The 16,729-nt window shown below is 42.8% G+C and overlaps 1 protein-coding gene across 9 annotated transcripts in view; it reads left to right on the top strand.

Annotated features, from left to right (window-relative positions):
- The first annotated feature begins 9,699 nt into the window (after positions 1-9,699).
- DIP2B (disco interacting protein 2 homolog B) overlaps positions 9,700-16,729 on the top strand; it is a 273,451-nt gene continuing 266,421 nt past the window's right edge. For 5 of the 9 annotated variants that reach the window (XR_003680362.2, XR_003680363.2, XM_055085636.1 and 2 more), the window contains exon 1: positions 9,702-10,122. Coding sequence is in view for 7 of the 9 variants with exons in the window: in XM_055085636.1 (XP_054941611.1) it covers positions 10,023-10,122 (100 nt within the window). In the remaining 2 variants the exon portion in view is untranslated. Of the gene's footprint in view, positions 10,123-16,729 lie in introns of all 9 variants that reach the window. The other 4 variants (XM_024122868.3, XM_024122867.3, XM_028491350.2 and 1 more) reach the window with 3 other exon arrangements.

The following is a 16,729-nucleotide window of genomic DNA, read 5'->3' as shown; positions in this document are numbered from 1 at the left end:
AAGAATGTTAAGAGTGGTTCAACAATAGGGAAAATGTACAAAAATGGTACAAATGTTACAAGTCATTGGTACAAAAATGCTATATAAAAAAATTTACAACAACAGAAACTCTCAAGTTAGGAATAGAAGGAAATATCTTTAATGTGAAAAGATATCTCTTAAAAACCTAGTGCATACAGAATGCTTAATTGTAAATCTTTAGACGCAGTCTAATTAAAGTCAGGAATTAGGAACAGATGTCCCCTACACTGCTTTATTCACTGATATAGTCCAACGTACTAAGTCAAGAAATAGAAAAAAGATAAAAAGAATTGGAAAGGAAGAAATCAACTTGTCATTATTTGCAGACATTAATTGCCTACATAAAAAATCCAGGAGAAACCACAGAAAACTTATTAGAATCAATAAAAAATCAGAAAGTTGCTGGATATAAGAGCAATGTACAAAATAGCTTGCTAATTTATAATTATTATCTAGACATATAATACAAGATTTCAAAACTTGTCTAGTAACTGGTAAGGGTAAAGAATGGGTCAAATCAAAGCTTTCCAACCTACTAGTATCCAATTAGAAAAGACAATTTTTAAAAATCTCATTTGAAATATCAGTGATTTCTTTAAAGTACTTAGGAATGACTAGCAAATGATGTGTAAGACATTGATGAAGAAAAATTTAAAACAATTGAAGGGTATAAAAATAATGAGTATATTAAACAGAGGTAACATTTCACAGATGAGAAGACACCATTGAAAAGATGTCAATTTTCCCTTAATTAATCTATAAATTCAAAGCAAATTCAATGATAATTCCAACGATAATTCCAAAAATTTCACTTTTCATGGAACTTGACAGGTTGATCATAAAATTCTTATGGAAGAGCAAGAATTGCTAAGGTCTTTTTATTATCCACTTTGGAGAACAGCAGCAAGTTGGGGTCTATTAGTGCGAGGCTAAACCAATGACTCTCAAAGTGTGGTCTCTGGGCCAGCAGCATCAGCATCATCTGGTAACTTGTCAGAAATGCAAATTCTTGAGCTGCACCCCAAACCTAGTAACTGAAAACTCTGGGGGTAATCTGTGTGTTAATTGTTCTTCAGGTGATTCTGATGCATACTAGTATTTGAGAATTTACTAGGCCAGACAAATAGACCAAGGTACAATACAGAGCATCAAAAATTGACTTAATGCAAGATTTTTGGCAGACAGGCATTTCAAATCAGCGAAGATAAAACACTCAAAAAATAGTGCTGGAAAAAAAAATAGTGCTGGGACAATGAATTAAGTAATTGGAATGAAATAAAATAGACCTCTATCTTACACCATACAAATACATAAAGACCTAAATGTATAAACATTTAGAAGAATATATAGAATGTCTTTAACACTGAAGTAGGGAAACATTTCTCTTTTTGGGGGGGGGAACATTTCTTAAGGTACAAAAAGTGCAAATCATGAAGGAAAAAATAGTAAAAATGACTACATTGTGTTAAAACTTCTGTACAACAAGAAATAACCAAAGTAAAACAACAACAAACAAACAAAAATCAAGCTATAGACCAAAGATAACTGTAACACATTTTGTCATATGGAGGATTCATTAAAAAAAATTCTACTAAACAATTAGAAAAATATAATCCAAAGGAAAAAAAAGGAAAATGTAAAGGGCAATTCACTGACATGGGAACATAAGAGTTAATAAACGAAAGTCAGCCTCTCAGGGAAATGCAAATTGTATATTAAAACAAGATATCGGGCTTCCCTGGTGGCGCAGTGGTTGAGAGTCTGCCTGCTAATGCAGGGCACACGGGTTCGAGCCCTGGTCCTAGAAGATCCCACATGCCACGGAGCAACTAAGCCCGTGAGCCACAACTACTGAGCCTGCGCGTCTGGAGCCTGTGCTCCGCAACAAGAGAGGCCGCGATAGTGAGAGGTCCGCGCACCGCTATGAAGAGTGGCCCCCGCTAGCCACAACTAGAGAAAGCCCTGGCACAGAAACGAAGACCCAACACAGCAAAAATAAATAAATTAATTAATAAACTCCTACCCCCAACATCTAAAAAAAAACAAACCCCCCCCACAAGATATCATTTCCTATTAATCATACTGACAACATTTCAACAGTGTGATAATACGAAGTACAGTAAATAACAGAGCATTGGGGATTCTCATACATTTCTGGTGGTGGTATTAGCTCTTTGGAAAGCCATTTGGCAATATGAACTACAGGTGAAGGTGATCAAACTCAACGATCCAGGTATATACAAGAAATTCTCACATATGTACTCAAGAAGATGTATACAGGGCTCCCCTCGTGGCGCAGTGGTTAAGAATCCGCCTGCCAATGCAGGGGACACGGGTTCGAGCCCTGGTCCTGGAAGATCCCACATGCCACGGAGCAACTAAGCCCGTGAGCCACAACTACTGAGACTGCTCTCTAGAGTCCACGAACCACAACTACTGAGCCCGCAAGCCACAACTACTGAAGCCCGCGCGCCTAGAGCCTGTGCTCCGCAACAAAAGAAGCCACCGTGATGAGAAGCCCGCGTTCCACAACAAAGAGTAGCCCCCGCTCACCGCAACTAGAGAAAGCCCGCGCGCAGCAACGAAGACCCAATGCAGCCAAAAATAAATAAATAAAACAAATTTATTTTTAAAAAAAAAGATGTATACAAGAATTTTCTGGCAACTCTGTAATAGCAAAATACAAAACCAAAAACAAACCCCAAATCCTAAATGTTCAATAGAGGTAAATTATAACATAGTCTTACAATAGAGTATCAATCAGCAGTTAAAATGACTTAGCTAGAACTACATACAACATACAGAAAGAGGTGTACAATATGATGTTATGCCCATAAACTTTATACATATGCAGAAGACAGTGTACATTTTTATAGCTCTATTATTCACTTTATAAATATGTAGAAAAGGAGAAAAATCTTAGAAGGGATGAAAGGGTTCACAGGGGCTTAAACTCTATAAAATTTTCCTTGTAAGGAATAAGATAGGGTAAATGTTGATATTTGTGAAAGCACTGTATTAGGTAGCTATGTGTTATATTACTTTTTGTACTGAACCGTATGTTGGGAATATTTTAAAATTTCCCCCCAGTCCTTCTTTATTGTAAATAAACAGTTTAGAATAGTTTTAAATTTACTGAAAAGTTGCCAAAGAGTATAGAGTGTTCCTATATACCCCTCATCCTATTACCACTACTGTTAGCATCTTACATTACTATGGTACATTTGTCAAAACTAAGGAACCAGTACTGGTGCATACTATTAGCTAAACTCCATGGTTTATTTAGATTTCATTAGTTTTCCTCTAATGCCCTTTTTCTGTTCCAGGATCCCATCAGGATACCATATTATTTGTAATCAGCATGTCTCCTTATGCTCTTCTGGTCTGTGACAGTTTCTCAGATTTTTTTTGTTTTTGTTGACCTTGAAAGTTTTGAGGAATATTGGCCAGGTATTTTGTAGAATGTCTCTCAATTTGGGTTTTTTCTCCTGGTTAGATTGGAGCTAGGCATTTTGGGGAGAAAGACCACAGAAGTGAAGCGCCATTTTCATCTCACAGTATCATGGGTTTGTACTCTCAACAGGACTGATGATGCTAATTTGGATCACCCAGCTGAGGCAGTGTTTGCCAGGCTTTTCCACTGGAAAGTTACTTTTTGTTTCCTCTTTCCACGCTCTATTCTTTGGAGTCAAGTCACCAAATACAGCCCACACTCAAGTGGTGAGGAGTTAAGCTCCACCTCATAGAGGGGAGGAATAGTTCCCTAAATCACCTGGAATTCCTCTGCCTTTAAGATTTGTCTCTTCTTCCCTGTAGTTTCTTTTTTTTTTTTTTTTTTGAGGAAGCCATGAGGCTGGTCTCCTGCCCCTCCGCTCTTCCCCTCCTCCACCCCGCCCCCTCTGCCCTCCCCCTCCCTCACCCCTCCCTCTCTCCCTGTAGTTTCTTTTAAAATTAATTTTCTACATAATTTTGTATATGTTATTATTTGCTTTATTTTATTTCCTACCGTTGTATTCCTCCAAATAGAAGGTTTGTTTGTTTGTTTTTACCCATTGTTACGCACTCATTGCATGCTGGAATGAAATAGAAATAGAAAAAGTAAATGGACTGGTCTCATCTATGACCATATTGTAACCCGTTTTCTCAAAGTCTATAGCTGTGGTGGCAGCAGCTATGGTCATAATGGGGATGGGGTCATGGAAATTCATTGAATATTAGAGTTTAAAGGGCTCAGCTAGTTTATTCTATTTTTTTACTGCCTGCCTGCATTTCACTTAAGATCACAGTGAGAAAAGATACCTTTCCTTTTAAAGCACACCTCAGCCTCCCCTCGTAACACGTTACAACACATTTAGGAGGAAATCCTTCTTTCTAATACTTTCCCAAGCCTTCCCAAATCGAGGAGAGCCGATTGTAGGCTTTTTCTGTTTCCCCCATTGTTTCAGATGGACTTAAGAACATAAAAATCTCCACATTAATCATAAGATATTGGTTCATCTTGCAAAAACTTTTTCTTTTGTGGAATGTCTTCCAGTTTATACAGGGCTTTCTTATATAGTTTCAATTATAGGCAGGTTTTATGTAACATCAATTTTCCTAATATTCAGTTTAGGGTCACATGTGAGAGCCTGTTAACATGAATGCAAACATTTTGTCGCTTCTGCCTACAGGTGAGAGACTCCCTGACAAGATCCTTCTGTTCTTTACCCAACTCAGGCACATTTGGGTATTCCTAGGAGGTAGATCACAAGTCATTCCAGGCTGCTGCTTTCTGCCACCACCTTCAGGACTCTGCAGCTGTCCCTGAGTTCCAAGCTTTTGTTTGCCAGCCTTGCTGCTTCGACTATCCTATGAGAGTATAATTATCCAAGAGCCCAGCAGAGTTCTCAGGACTTTTCTCACATGTCTCCCTTATCAGGGAGGAATATCTTTCCCAGAATTCCACCCTCCACACCTCCTCTTCCCCAGCAGACTTGCCTTCAGGTACCCTGGCGGGAATGGGGTGCTATGCTAATGCCCAGGGGGGAGGGAGGCTGAGTATCTGGCGTTTTTAGACTTTATGATGGTAGGTGGGCTCTCTAGACAAAATAGAAAGGAGAAGAAATGGGCTTTGGGTAGACAGCTCACAGCCTCTGCCACAGCCCGCTCAATTGTGGCAAACTTTTATTCCATTATATACAATTAAAAATGTGTAAAATTCATTTACGTGAAATCTCATCCCTCCCTCAAAGGGAGACAACCCAATATCATGTAGCTACCTCCTCCAGCTCCAAGTCCAGGACCTCTGGGACTATGCAGTCTTCTCTTTCAGGTCTGAAATGATGCCTCATGGACCAGCGACCTGGAGTTTCAAGACAAGTTTACTGTCCCCAACACATTCAATAGACAAGTGTTTCTCAAAGTGTGGTCCTTACACCACCAGCAGCTGTGTCACCATAGAACTTGTTGGAAATGTAAATTATTGGGCCACATCCCAAAGCTATGAAATCAGAAACTCTGAGTTGGACCTAGCAATTTGTGTTTTACTAAGCTTTCCACATGACTCTGATGCATGCTAAAGTTTGAGAACCACTGCAAAAGACAATGCCAGGAAAGGAAGTATAAGTGCAATAATACTCCCATTCAGAGAAGGAAATATCCAGTAGACACTGCTCCTGAGCACATACCATACCCCGTTTTTCTTAGTTTTTGCTGTGTAACAAACCAAGAAGACTTAGTAGCATACAGTGGTAACCATTTTTTGTTCAAGTGCATTGACCATTTGGGCTGGGCTCATCAGTGTTCATTCGTGGGCGTATGATCAACTGGCAGGCTATGGCCTCACACACCTTGCAGTTGATTGAGTTTTGCCAGGAGTGATGAGGGTAGCTAGGCCATATCTCTCCTCATCTAGTAGTCTACTCACTCTCATTCATAAGGCAGTGGTCTCAGAGTTTCCAAAAGCAGAGAGAGGGCAAGCTCCAATGCACAAGTACTTTCCTAGTCTGTGTGTTATGTTTGCTATTGTCTCATCGGTCAAAGCAAGTCATATGATCAAGCCCAATGTGTAGAAGGGGTCTACCTAAGGATAGTGAATACTTGGGGTGGGTGTGCATTATTGCAGCCATTTTTGCAAACAATCTACCAGACTGCCTGACAGGACTAGCGAGGATGCCCTTCCCTGGCAAATGGAGTAAATTTGTTAGTCTGGCGGTCTCTGGTTCTGATCTCCAGGAGTGTCATGGTGATCCATTGTCTTTCATTGGCATACTATGCCGTACTGCTATGTATGGGCATTAGGTATATGTCTTTCTTGGGGGCTGCACGGTTTGCAGCTGTGTTCCTGTTGGTGGCAGTTGGGAGTTAGGGATTGCTTTAAGTGTTGAAGAGCTACAAGCAGTTAAAGCCAGGTTTGGAGTGTCTTTGGCAATACATCTGCTGCAAAAACTTAGTGGGCTTCCAGACTATTCAGTCCAGCGAATTCCATGTGCCTATAAAGCAGGTAAAGATTGTGTCTAGACCTGTGTTGTCCACTGTGGTAGCTACTAGTCAGAATTAGTTGTTGAATACTTGAAATATAACTAGTCTGAATTGAGATGGGCTAGTACTTTTTACTTAATGTAGCTACTGGATATTTAACATTTCATTTGTGGTTCACGTTGTATTTCTGTTAGTCGGCAGTGATCAGTTGTGAAGCCAGAGAATGTTGGCTTGGTAGTTCTTATCTCTATACTCAGCAAATAACCCCTTCTCCTTTAGTTAAAGGTCTGTTCCTTGAAACAATTTGAAGCGAATAACCTCAAGGGGGAGGATACCACCCTTCATCTAATCTTTCCAATCAGGCCTGTTGTATTTATTACTAAATTTACCCCCTTCATCTGACCAAGACTGTTTAATGAAAGGTCCTGAGGTCCCTCAAAGGTCTGGAGCCCCCCAATCTTTTCAATTTTATCACCTATTACATCTCTCATGTTCTCACTTCTGTTTATCTTAGCTTTAACTTGGGCATAGAAAAAGTTGGCTTCCCCAAGCCAACAAAGCTTCACTCTGTCATCCCTGTCAACCTGGACTGCAGCCTGAAAAGCTTCTTAGCAAAGCCAAAGGCCCTCGTCCTCATTTGGGACATCTTCAGAATTTTTATCTCTTGTATGAATTTACCGAAAACCACATCAAATAGTCAACTTACCCCCCTGCCCCAAATCCTGAATTTTTCTGAACATTTCCACTAGCAAAACAATCCCAGTCTACATGTGATCTGTGTCATAATAGTCTATTAGACATTTTGCAACTGCACTTGGCCATTTCACATCGTGCTCACCTGTAATACACCATTTCTGGTAATAAATTCAGTATCAGATGGGAAGCTTTGGACTGTAGATAGAATATTCAGTAAGAAAGTTTTAAAACTATTTTCTCATGTAACGGAAAGGAGAGGCCCAGTATGGGTGGTTCCAGGATTTGTTATTATAGCAGACCAGTTCTTAGCTTTTCCCTTATGGTGGCAAGATGACTGCCAGTGCCCTGGACAGGACAGCATCCGAAGACAGGAAGGAAGCGAAGGGGTATTTTCTCCTTGCGCATCTCTCATCATGGAGGAAAATCCTCTACAGGCACTCCCCTTCCAATAGTCCCCTCAGTGGATTGCACGCAGGCCAAGGAGGGTGGAAAAGGATTTGGCTTGGCGTATTCAGCCTCAGTAGGGGGTTAGTTTGCTGTACTGACAAGGAAAGAGAGGGGAAGGGCCTTTGGGAGGGTAAACAAGAAACCTGCTAAGGCCCTTTTTGTAGTAGTCTACTGTTGTGTAACAAACCACCCCAAAGAGTGGCATAAAAGAATGACCATTTTATTATGTTCACAGGAATTTGGAAAGAGCACAACAGAGTTGGGCTATCTTTGCTCCACGTTGCTTGGGACCTCAGCTGGGAAGACTCAAATGTCCAGGGGCTGGAATCATCTGGAAGATTCTTCACCATTGGCTTGGATGGCTAAGAGGCTGGACCTTGCTGGGATGCTTGGGCAGAGCACCTCATATGACCTTCCAGATGGCCAGCTCCCTGCATGGTTGCTGGGCTCTCAGAGAGAGTGTCCTGGGAAGGAGGATCCTGAAAGACGTTCTCTGGAGAGGGAGAATTCCAAAAGACAAAGGAAAAGCTGCATGGTTTCCTAGAAATTACCCTTCAAAGTCACATAGTGTCACTTGTGCCAGGTTCATTGGTCAAAGCAGTCAGCAGCCCATTCAGATTCAGGGGAGGGGATATGGACCTCACCATTTTTTTTTTTTTTTTTCCGGTATGCGGGCCTCTCACTGTTGTGGCCTCTCCCGTTGCGGAGCGCAGGCTCCGGACGCACAGGCTCAGCGGCCATGGCTCACGGGCCTAGCCGCTCCGTGGCATGTGGGATCTTCCCAGACTGAGGCACGAACCCGTGTCCCCTGCATCAGCAGGCGGATTCTCAACCACTGCGCCACCAGGGAAGCCCTGGACCTCACCTTTTGATGGGAGGAATGTCAACAAATTTGCAGCCTTTAAAAAAAACGGCCATAGGGCTTCCCTGGTGGCGCAGTGGTTAAGAATCCGCCTGCCAAAGCAGGGGACACAGGTTCGTGCCCCGGTCCGGGAAGATCCCACATGCCGCGGAGCAATTAAGCCCGTGCGCCACAGCTACTAAGCCTGAGCTCTAGAGCCCGCGAGCCACAACTACTGAGCCTGCACACCACAACTACTGAAGCCCATGCACCTAGAGCCCGTGCTCCGCAACAGAGAAGCCGCTGCAATGAGAAGCCTGCGCTCTGCAATGAAGAGTAGCCCCCGCTTGCCGCAACTAGAGAAAGCCCGCGCTCATCAATGAACACGCAACGTAGCCATAATTTAATAAATAAAATAAAATTTAAAAACTGCCATAGTCCTCATGTAAACCAGAAGACATACATACATATATTCCCATAGATTCTCCTTACATTGTTGCAGTTAAACGGAAATTTCAAAGTCTACTTCCCGGTCAGCCATGATATTACATTCCTTTTTTAAGCTGAAATTCTTTCCTCAACCTAAAAAAAAATTTTTTTTCCCTTCTAGCCCATGAATGATATAATACTGTCTGGGAACTACTAAAGAACAGATGCTGAGGCCTTCCTCTCAAAGGACCAATTTTGGATCAGAATGGAAGGGAAGGAAAAACACTGGAATTCCCTCTAATTCTGCAGGGGACTTTTGGCGTTTAAAAAAGATTCAATACTACCAAAGAAAGACTGTGAATGACAGTTTAAGGCATCTGCCCCAGTAGTTCCTGGTAAAAACACACGCATGTGTGGATCCTTATACTGAATTAAAATATTAATACTTTTGGAACACCTATTAAGTCATACACCGAGGAGGATAAAAAGATAAAGAAGATGAAGTTCTCCTGTAAGTGGTTAGACGTCTAGGAAGGGGGAGGCAGATTCTCCCTCCTTTGTCTTAAATGCTAGAACTGAAACAGAAAAAAAAGAGCTCCTGGTAAATGCAATCGGGAAGCCCCAGTGAAAGAACTGGCCTGAGTTCAAATCTTTATGAATCGGAGGTGTCAATCAGGGGGAAACGGAAGAAGTGACAAGACAAAGGGATACACTACTAAGTGAAGAGAACTGGAAAAAGCAAGGCCTGGGGACCCTGAAAGCTGCGTGGTCGTGAGTTCGTAAAAGGTAAAGGCTACGTGTCCCGGTGGACATCAACACCGTAGCGTATTTCGCGTTGGAGAAATCGGGGCGGCGGTCTTGGACTCGTCGTTTCAGGAGTTTCCCAGTAGAGGGCGCCATCAGACCGCGAGTGCTCAGCCTGACTCGGCTTCGGAGGCGGTGCATCCTCAGCCCGGGGGCGGGGTTGCCGTGCTCACGTGACCCTTGCTCATGGCGGCGGCGGCAGCGGAGGCGCTGGCGGCGCTCGGCGGCCGGAGCCGGATCCTGTAGCCGGGGTGTGGGCTCGCGTCAGTCCGTCCCTCTTTCGGCCCCCTCGGTTGTCTTCCGGAGTGTGGTTGACAGAGCCGGGATGGCGGAGCGAGGCCTGGAACCCTCGCCGGCTGCGGTGGCGGCGCTGCCGCCCGAAGTGCGGGCGCAGCTGGCGGAGCTGGAGCTGGAGCTCTCGGAGGGTAGGAGAAGGGCGGGGGAGCGGGCGCCCGGGAGCCGCTGCGGATCGCCGCGAGGGGAGACCAGGTCCCCGCCGCGCGCCCTGGTGGCCGTGCGGGCAGAGTGGAGGAGGGTGCCGGAAATCTGGCCCGGGCTCTGAAGGGTCGCTCCCCTTCTCTCTCACCCCGGGAAGTGGGTTTCCGTGTGATTCATTGTGTTCCCTGGGAGGGGGTGAGCACAGGCTTGGAGGAGAGGTCCTCCCCAGGCCCGGGCTGCTTCTGCGCTCCCTGCCCCCCAAAACCCGAGACAAAGCTGTGTCCTCCCGCTTCAGGCTTCTGCCCGGGCGCCGGGGCACGGTGGGGGCGGGGCGGGGGTGAGGCCGCCAGCAGGGTGGCTGACAGCTTTCTCCTGTCCTCCTCTACCTTTTTCCAGGGGAGGGCCCTAGCCTGTTTCAGCTCCCCTTCCCCCCCTTCAGAAAAAGAGAAAGACAAGGGAAATCCGCCAGCATTTCTTCTTCCTTCTTTAACAATGCGAGATGCCTCCCCAGTGACAGGAGAGAGATAGAAGCGGGGTGGGCCGTAGAGGGTCCTAGGGAGGCCAGAAGCAGTGGCATTAACACAGAGAGAGACACACAGGGCTGCTTTTAGAACACCTTTGTCATAAGGGTTTTTTTCCTGGTGCCTATATTCGGGCTGAATTGTCCGCATCTGATCACCTTTTGCAGTCTTTGAAGAGGGAAGGAGAGAGGTGGCTACCGGTTACATGCAAATCCTGGCCGGCACCGTCTTTCTTTTGTTAATGGATTGTTACAAGGAGGGTTGGATTGGTATTGAGAATGAAAAGAATGGAATAAGTCGAGCCACTATTATTAAAGAAGTCCCTGGACAACAATGAGAGAAACGTTGCTCTGTGGTGGGCATGTGATCAGGCTTCTTGTGCAGTTGTGATCAGTTCTCCACAAAGTTCCTGTTTTTATCACAGGCTGCCTCTGAGACAAAAGCAGCATTTTCTCCAAGCTTGATGTCAGTACTGTGGTGGTGTCCCCAGAGTTGCATATTCTTATTGAGTTCTTTGCCAGAGGCCCTCTTTGCTAGCATTTTTAAAGTGGATTAAAAATTGTTGGTTGGAAAAGAAGAATGTGATAAGTTCCCAGGAGAGTTCTGACTTTTTGTTTACTTATCAAGGCATTCTCTCTCCCACCCCGCAATCCTTTACAATGAAACACCAGAAGTAGATTTGAGTGTTATAACGCCAGTTGGGCATGGAGGGAAATAATTATTTTTAATAACCCTGTTAGGTTTTCCCAGTATATAGGGAGGTGCTGTTTTCATTTGCACTTAATTATCAACATATTTTTTTTCAGTTAACCAGTTGGGAAGTTATTCTTTGGCAAGTCCCCAGAATCAGTTGTGGTGGGTGAGTTTGTTTCCGTGGAATGTTTAGGGCATTGCCATCTTGGTTCTGCTTCTCAAAAAATCTCATTCTTCTGGACTAAAGCATTGTCATTCAATCCGTGATGACTTTCATTCCAGTCAGACTTTTGAAAGTTACTTTATAGTATCACATCAGCTATCTTTGATTAGCCAGAAGGAGAGAAGTTTGGCTGGAGGTTTGCATCAGAACGAGATTAAAAATAGGAGTTGATTGCTTTTACATGGAGAGGGAAATCCTGGAAGCTCTTTATTCTTGATATATCTGCTTCCAGCATTCTTGATATATCTGCTTCCAGCTGATTATCGTTTACTTCTCTGGGTGTTTCTAGAGATGATTCCAAGGAACTATTTCTACGACTCACACTGATTAGCTCACCTTTGTCTCCTTCAAGAAAGTGTGAAACTTCTACAAACTGTATTGCCAAGCCTTCACCATTTTTAAGGACAAGTGCATGGTTTGTTTTCTGATGCAGGGTTGTTTTGGTTTGGTGTGTAACTGAGTTTGAATTGGTTTCTTAAAGGTTTATACTACATTTTCCTGTATTTCATCTCTTTTAGCGATGGAAAACGGGAAAAAATATAGTTGAAAGACCTCGGGCCTGCAGTGTCAGCATCTTGGCCATCTGTCTGTCTCTCTTGCTTAAAGTACAGAGGATGGTTGACTGGAGGAGTAGGTAGACATTTTTAGGAATTCAAGTGAAGTTGAAACCACCAACAACCCCCAAATCTATAGCATGTTATTTGTGATGTCTGTACCATATTTTGAAGGGACCTTTGTTTGTTTAAAATTTTCTCTATAGTTACTGCTCTGACAAAAGTGCTTTTTTCTTCTGGAAGAAAAAAGGTGCTTTTAACTATGTGTTCATTGTGTGTTGTTGGCTTTGGTGCACTCATTCCTCCATTTTATTCATTTTTTTAGGTTCAGGCTGTAGTTGGTCCTAATTATAGCGATCGTCTGAGCTGTATGCCATTAAAGAATTTTCTTTGTGCTCGCCTGTATTTTCAGCTGCAGGCTCTGATCGCAGATGAGCCAGCTCTGCGCTGGAACGCAGGTTGTGCCACCCTGGGCTGTTTGCCGCAGAGTGCGTTGCAGAACCCAGTGCTGTGGCTGGTGCTTCATTCAGGCAGGTCACCATAGACTTGGTGCTTAAAACTGCCTGCTTTTGCACTAAAAAGAACAGCCCAGCACTGTCCACCAGAGAATCATTTAAAATTGAACTGACACCTAATCATAAACTTTTCTGTAGACTAATTGAATAGGCAGGAGGTTTCTGCAAGTATTCCCATAACTGAAAATTTTTTCATGATTCACATGTATTATTATATTTATTATGTATTTGGTAATAAGCTCTGTTGTCTGAACTTGAGTCATATGTTTTAGTCAAGTGTATGCACATAAAATAACACTAATGAGGGGAATTTGTTTAAATCTGTCTGATAATTCATTGTATTTGTGTCATGATCTTATGCATTATGTCATTTGAGTCTCACTGCAACTTTGTGATTAGGTAGAACAGATGTTATTAACACCTATTAATAGTTTTTTGTTGTTGTTTTGGTTTAACAGAAGGGAAAACTAAGACTCAGAAAGGTTAAGTATTTTGTCTAAAGTTGCTCACTAATAAGTGTGTTATCTTAAGCTGACATGTAATTATGGCATCTGTTACCATCGAATGATTTAAATATCTTTACGGTTATTGCACAAGCTATTAACTCTAATTTTTACTCTAAACAAATGCTACGAAATAGTTGTATGCCACAATTCCAAAGAGTCTTGTTGATTCTCTTTCTGAAATCTCTTTTAAATCTATCATTCACTTATTTGATTCAGCAGACATTTATTTTCTGCTTACTATGTGCTAGGGATACAGAGGTGAGCATGGTACTGTGTTAGCTTTCAAGGAGCTCTGAGTCCGGTAGGGAAATCACTTAAAAATACCAACAAAACAGTCCATGAGACAAAACAGTACATGAGGGTTCTGTACAGAAACTGCCTTCTAAGAAAAGAGGAAGCTGTCTGCTTTGTTGTTGTGAAAAAGGAACAGCAGAGAACCTTAAATACAAAACTGGATGCTGGTAGAGAGGGCTGTGATTTAGCACGTGAAGTTCAGTCATAAGTGTGAAGGAAAGAAGGCAGTCTGTGGCAAATTAGAAGGGGTGCAAGTCTTTCAGTGCCTGAAAACAGTCCCAAGATGACAACTGGAAAGGTATTTAAGATAAAATAACACTTACAGGAAGGGATCCTCCCTTTTCTTGTTTGAACACTTCTCTGACCACAAACACAACAAACCCAGTCACATCCTCCCTTTCTCCTGTCTATTTCATCACGTATCTCAGGGTCTTCAAAGAGTGGTACAGGTCCACCTTGAAGGTGGAGGGGAAAGAGACAGCTGCTTCCAGGAGTTGAAGTGAATCCTCTTTAGGAGTTGGGCAGAGGTGGGGGAGTTGAAGAGGAAAAGGGGGAGATGCTGAATTGAGATTGTATTTCACAGTGTTCAAAGTGGGCAATTGGAATTAAGCCACCAGAAAACTGGGAAATCCTTCTTACTTTACTTATAATGGGAAAGTGGGCCACTTCCCCCCAAATATGTAGCATAGTCATTAATTCATAAGAAACACCTTTATCAGAAAATTATGTCTAAGCAGTTGTCATTCCTAGTGTTAGGAGTATTAAGGAAAGCAGGTGTGTGGGTTTTTGAAAAACCAAAACTGGGCATTATCTAAGTGATTTATTCTCTGAAAGTTGCATATCTATATTTTCGGTGGGCTATACCCGCCTTCTGTTGGAACTCATCTTTAGGAATTGCTTGTCAGAGCCTGTGACACATTCCTTTGAAAATCCTCATAGCAGCAAATTTTAATTCTTTGAGAGTAGAGTTTCATTTTATAGGTTACTTGGTGTCAAGTAGAGAAAAGCTGGTTGATGTTCTTCTGGAGTCCAAACTAGCTGTGAATGAAAAAATTAGAGTGATTATAAATGTGTTTTATTTGTGACTGTCAAAAAATTAGAATGATGGTAAACTGGTTTTAAGGGTAGTTCCAGAAGAGTAGTGACAGACAAATTCACTGGAAGAATGATTCACTTTACTGTAAAGGATAGCGCTTGTTTAGACACCCTGGTTCTATGTATTTTGAAAAATTAATCTTGTTGTTTGACAGTCCATAACACTGAGCTGGATTTTTTAAAAATAAATTTATTTATCTATTTATTTATGGCTGCGTTGTGTCTTCCTTGTGGTGCGTGGGCTTCTCATTGCGGTGGCTTCTCCTGTTTTGGAGTTTGGGCTCTAGGTGTGCGGGCTTCAGTAGTTGTGGCATGTGGGCTCAGTAGTTGTGGCTCGCGGGCTCTAGAGCGCAGGCTCAGTAGTTGTGGCTCATGGGCTTAGTTGCTCCGCGGTATGTGGGATCTTCCCGGACCAGGGCACGAACCTGTGTCCCCTGCTTTGGCAGGCGGATTCTTAACCACTGCTCTACCAGGGAAGTCCCTGGATTTTTGAATAAGGGAAATCTTTAACCCTTCACTCTCAGCCCAGCCCTTGGTGCCTCCTTTCTTTCCTGGCCTTTGTGAGGATTAGCACCTCAGGGTTGAAAGTTCAGATGATTGGCTAAAAACGGCCTTCACATGTATTTGTATTTTAATGATTATAGTTCTTCATGGTTCTCTCTCATGATTAATCAGGAATGGTCTTTGAAACACTCCTTCCTGCTTGTCTGCACCATTTCTCACAGTTCTTTAAGAGTTAGTTGAAGTTCTACCTTTTTTCCAAACCTGCCCCTGAACACTGTGAGCTCTCTTTCTCCAAACCTTATAGCATTTACAGTTTATATCATTTTGCCAGTCATAGATTTTGTAAATATTTAAATTGTTTTTCATTTCACCTCCATGTAAGCTCCTACAGAGGTCATTCTTTAAGTCCTTTAAACAACTGCTCAACAATTTCTTTCTTGTGTTGTTTTAGGAGTGCAGTAAATTTTTGTTCACCTCAGATTTCAATTGAAGCAAAGTCTCTGTCTTGGGGATTTGATTTTGGCACAAGGGGTGGGGCTGTATAATCGTTTGAGGAGCACGGGTTTTGGCATCTGGTGGGCTTGGGTCCAAGTCCTGGCTGTCACTTAGCCCTGTGACCTTGGATGGACTGCCTAACCTCCCTGGTTTTAGTTCTTCAGTTCTTAAAAAAGGAAGGACAACCTTATTAGAGTTGTAAGGAGGTTTAAAATGAGATCGTAGGAGAACAGCTGAGTGTGGTGTGTGCATGTAGTAAGTGCTTGGTATGTGTAATCTTTATTGTTTCTGATAGTGAATGGATGCATAGTGACTTGGCTGTTTTTAATATCTTGTGTTACTTAGCAGAATATGATTACGTATGAAGTGATGAATGGAATCAATTAGTATAATTCTTTTTTGCAAGTAATACTTGACTCCTCCATCAGTTGCTCCTGTCGGCACCCTCTACCCTAGTTCAACACGTGTTGGGTCAGCGCAAGCAGTTGACTAGAGCAGAAAAGAGTAGCTGGTTTGTTTCACATAGACACCTGGCATGTGTGCATTTCTAAGCCTGTAGGTTCCGGCAAATGGCTCTGAAATTTAAGCATGGTTTCTTAGACTCAAGCATCTTCAAGCTATGTATGAAAAGGCACATGTGGATGCTCAACCTTCACATGGTTTTTGACTCTTCCTTTTCCCCCATTTGTCCTTAGTGAACAAGTCCTTTTGGCTCCTCGTTCAAAAGTTTTCTTGCATCCATTTTTCCTTTAAGTTGCATTTACCACCAGCCTTGTTCAGTCCTCTATCTTTAGACCTAAGGGTCAGCTCTAGATTGATCTTTTATCTTTTAAAAATACTATTTTTATCTAAAAGCGTTGCTAAATCCAAGGCTCTGTCACTCATTGTCTTTATTTTATTTTTTATTTTTTAAAATATTTATTTATTTTTGGCTGGGTTGGGTCTTCGTTGCTGTGTGCGGGCTTTCTCTAGTTGTGGTGAGCGGGGGCTACTCTTTGTTGCTGTGCGCGGGCTTCTCATTGCGGTGGCTTCTCTTGTTGTGGGGCACAGGTTCTAGGTGCGCGGCTTCAGTAGTTGTGGTATGTGGGCTCAGTTGTTGTGACTCGCGGGCTCTAGAGCGCAGGCTCAGTAGTTGTGGCACACGGGCTTAGTTGCTCCGCAGCATGTGGGATCTTTCCGGACCAGGGCTCAAAC

Source organism: Physeter macrocephalus, chromosome 6, assembly GCF_002837175.3.
Source record: "Physeter macrocephalus isolate SW-GA chromosome 6, ASM283717v5, whole genome shotgun sequence".
NCBI classification, from domain to species: domain Eukaryota; kingdom Metazoa; phylum Chordata; class Mammalia; order Artiodactyla; family Physeteridae; genus Physeter; species Physeter macrocephalus.
Note: the sequence above shows the minus strand (reverse complement) of the source record. Positions and strands in the feature narration are given on the sequence as shown.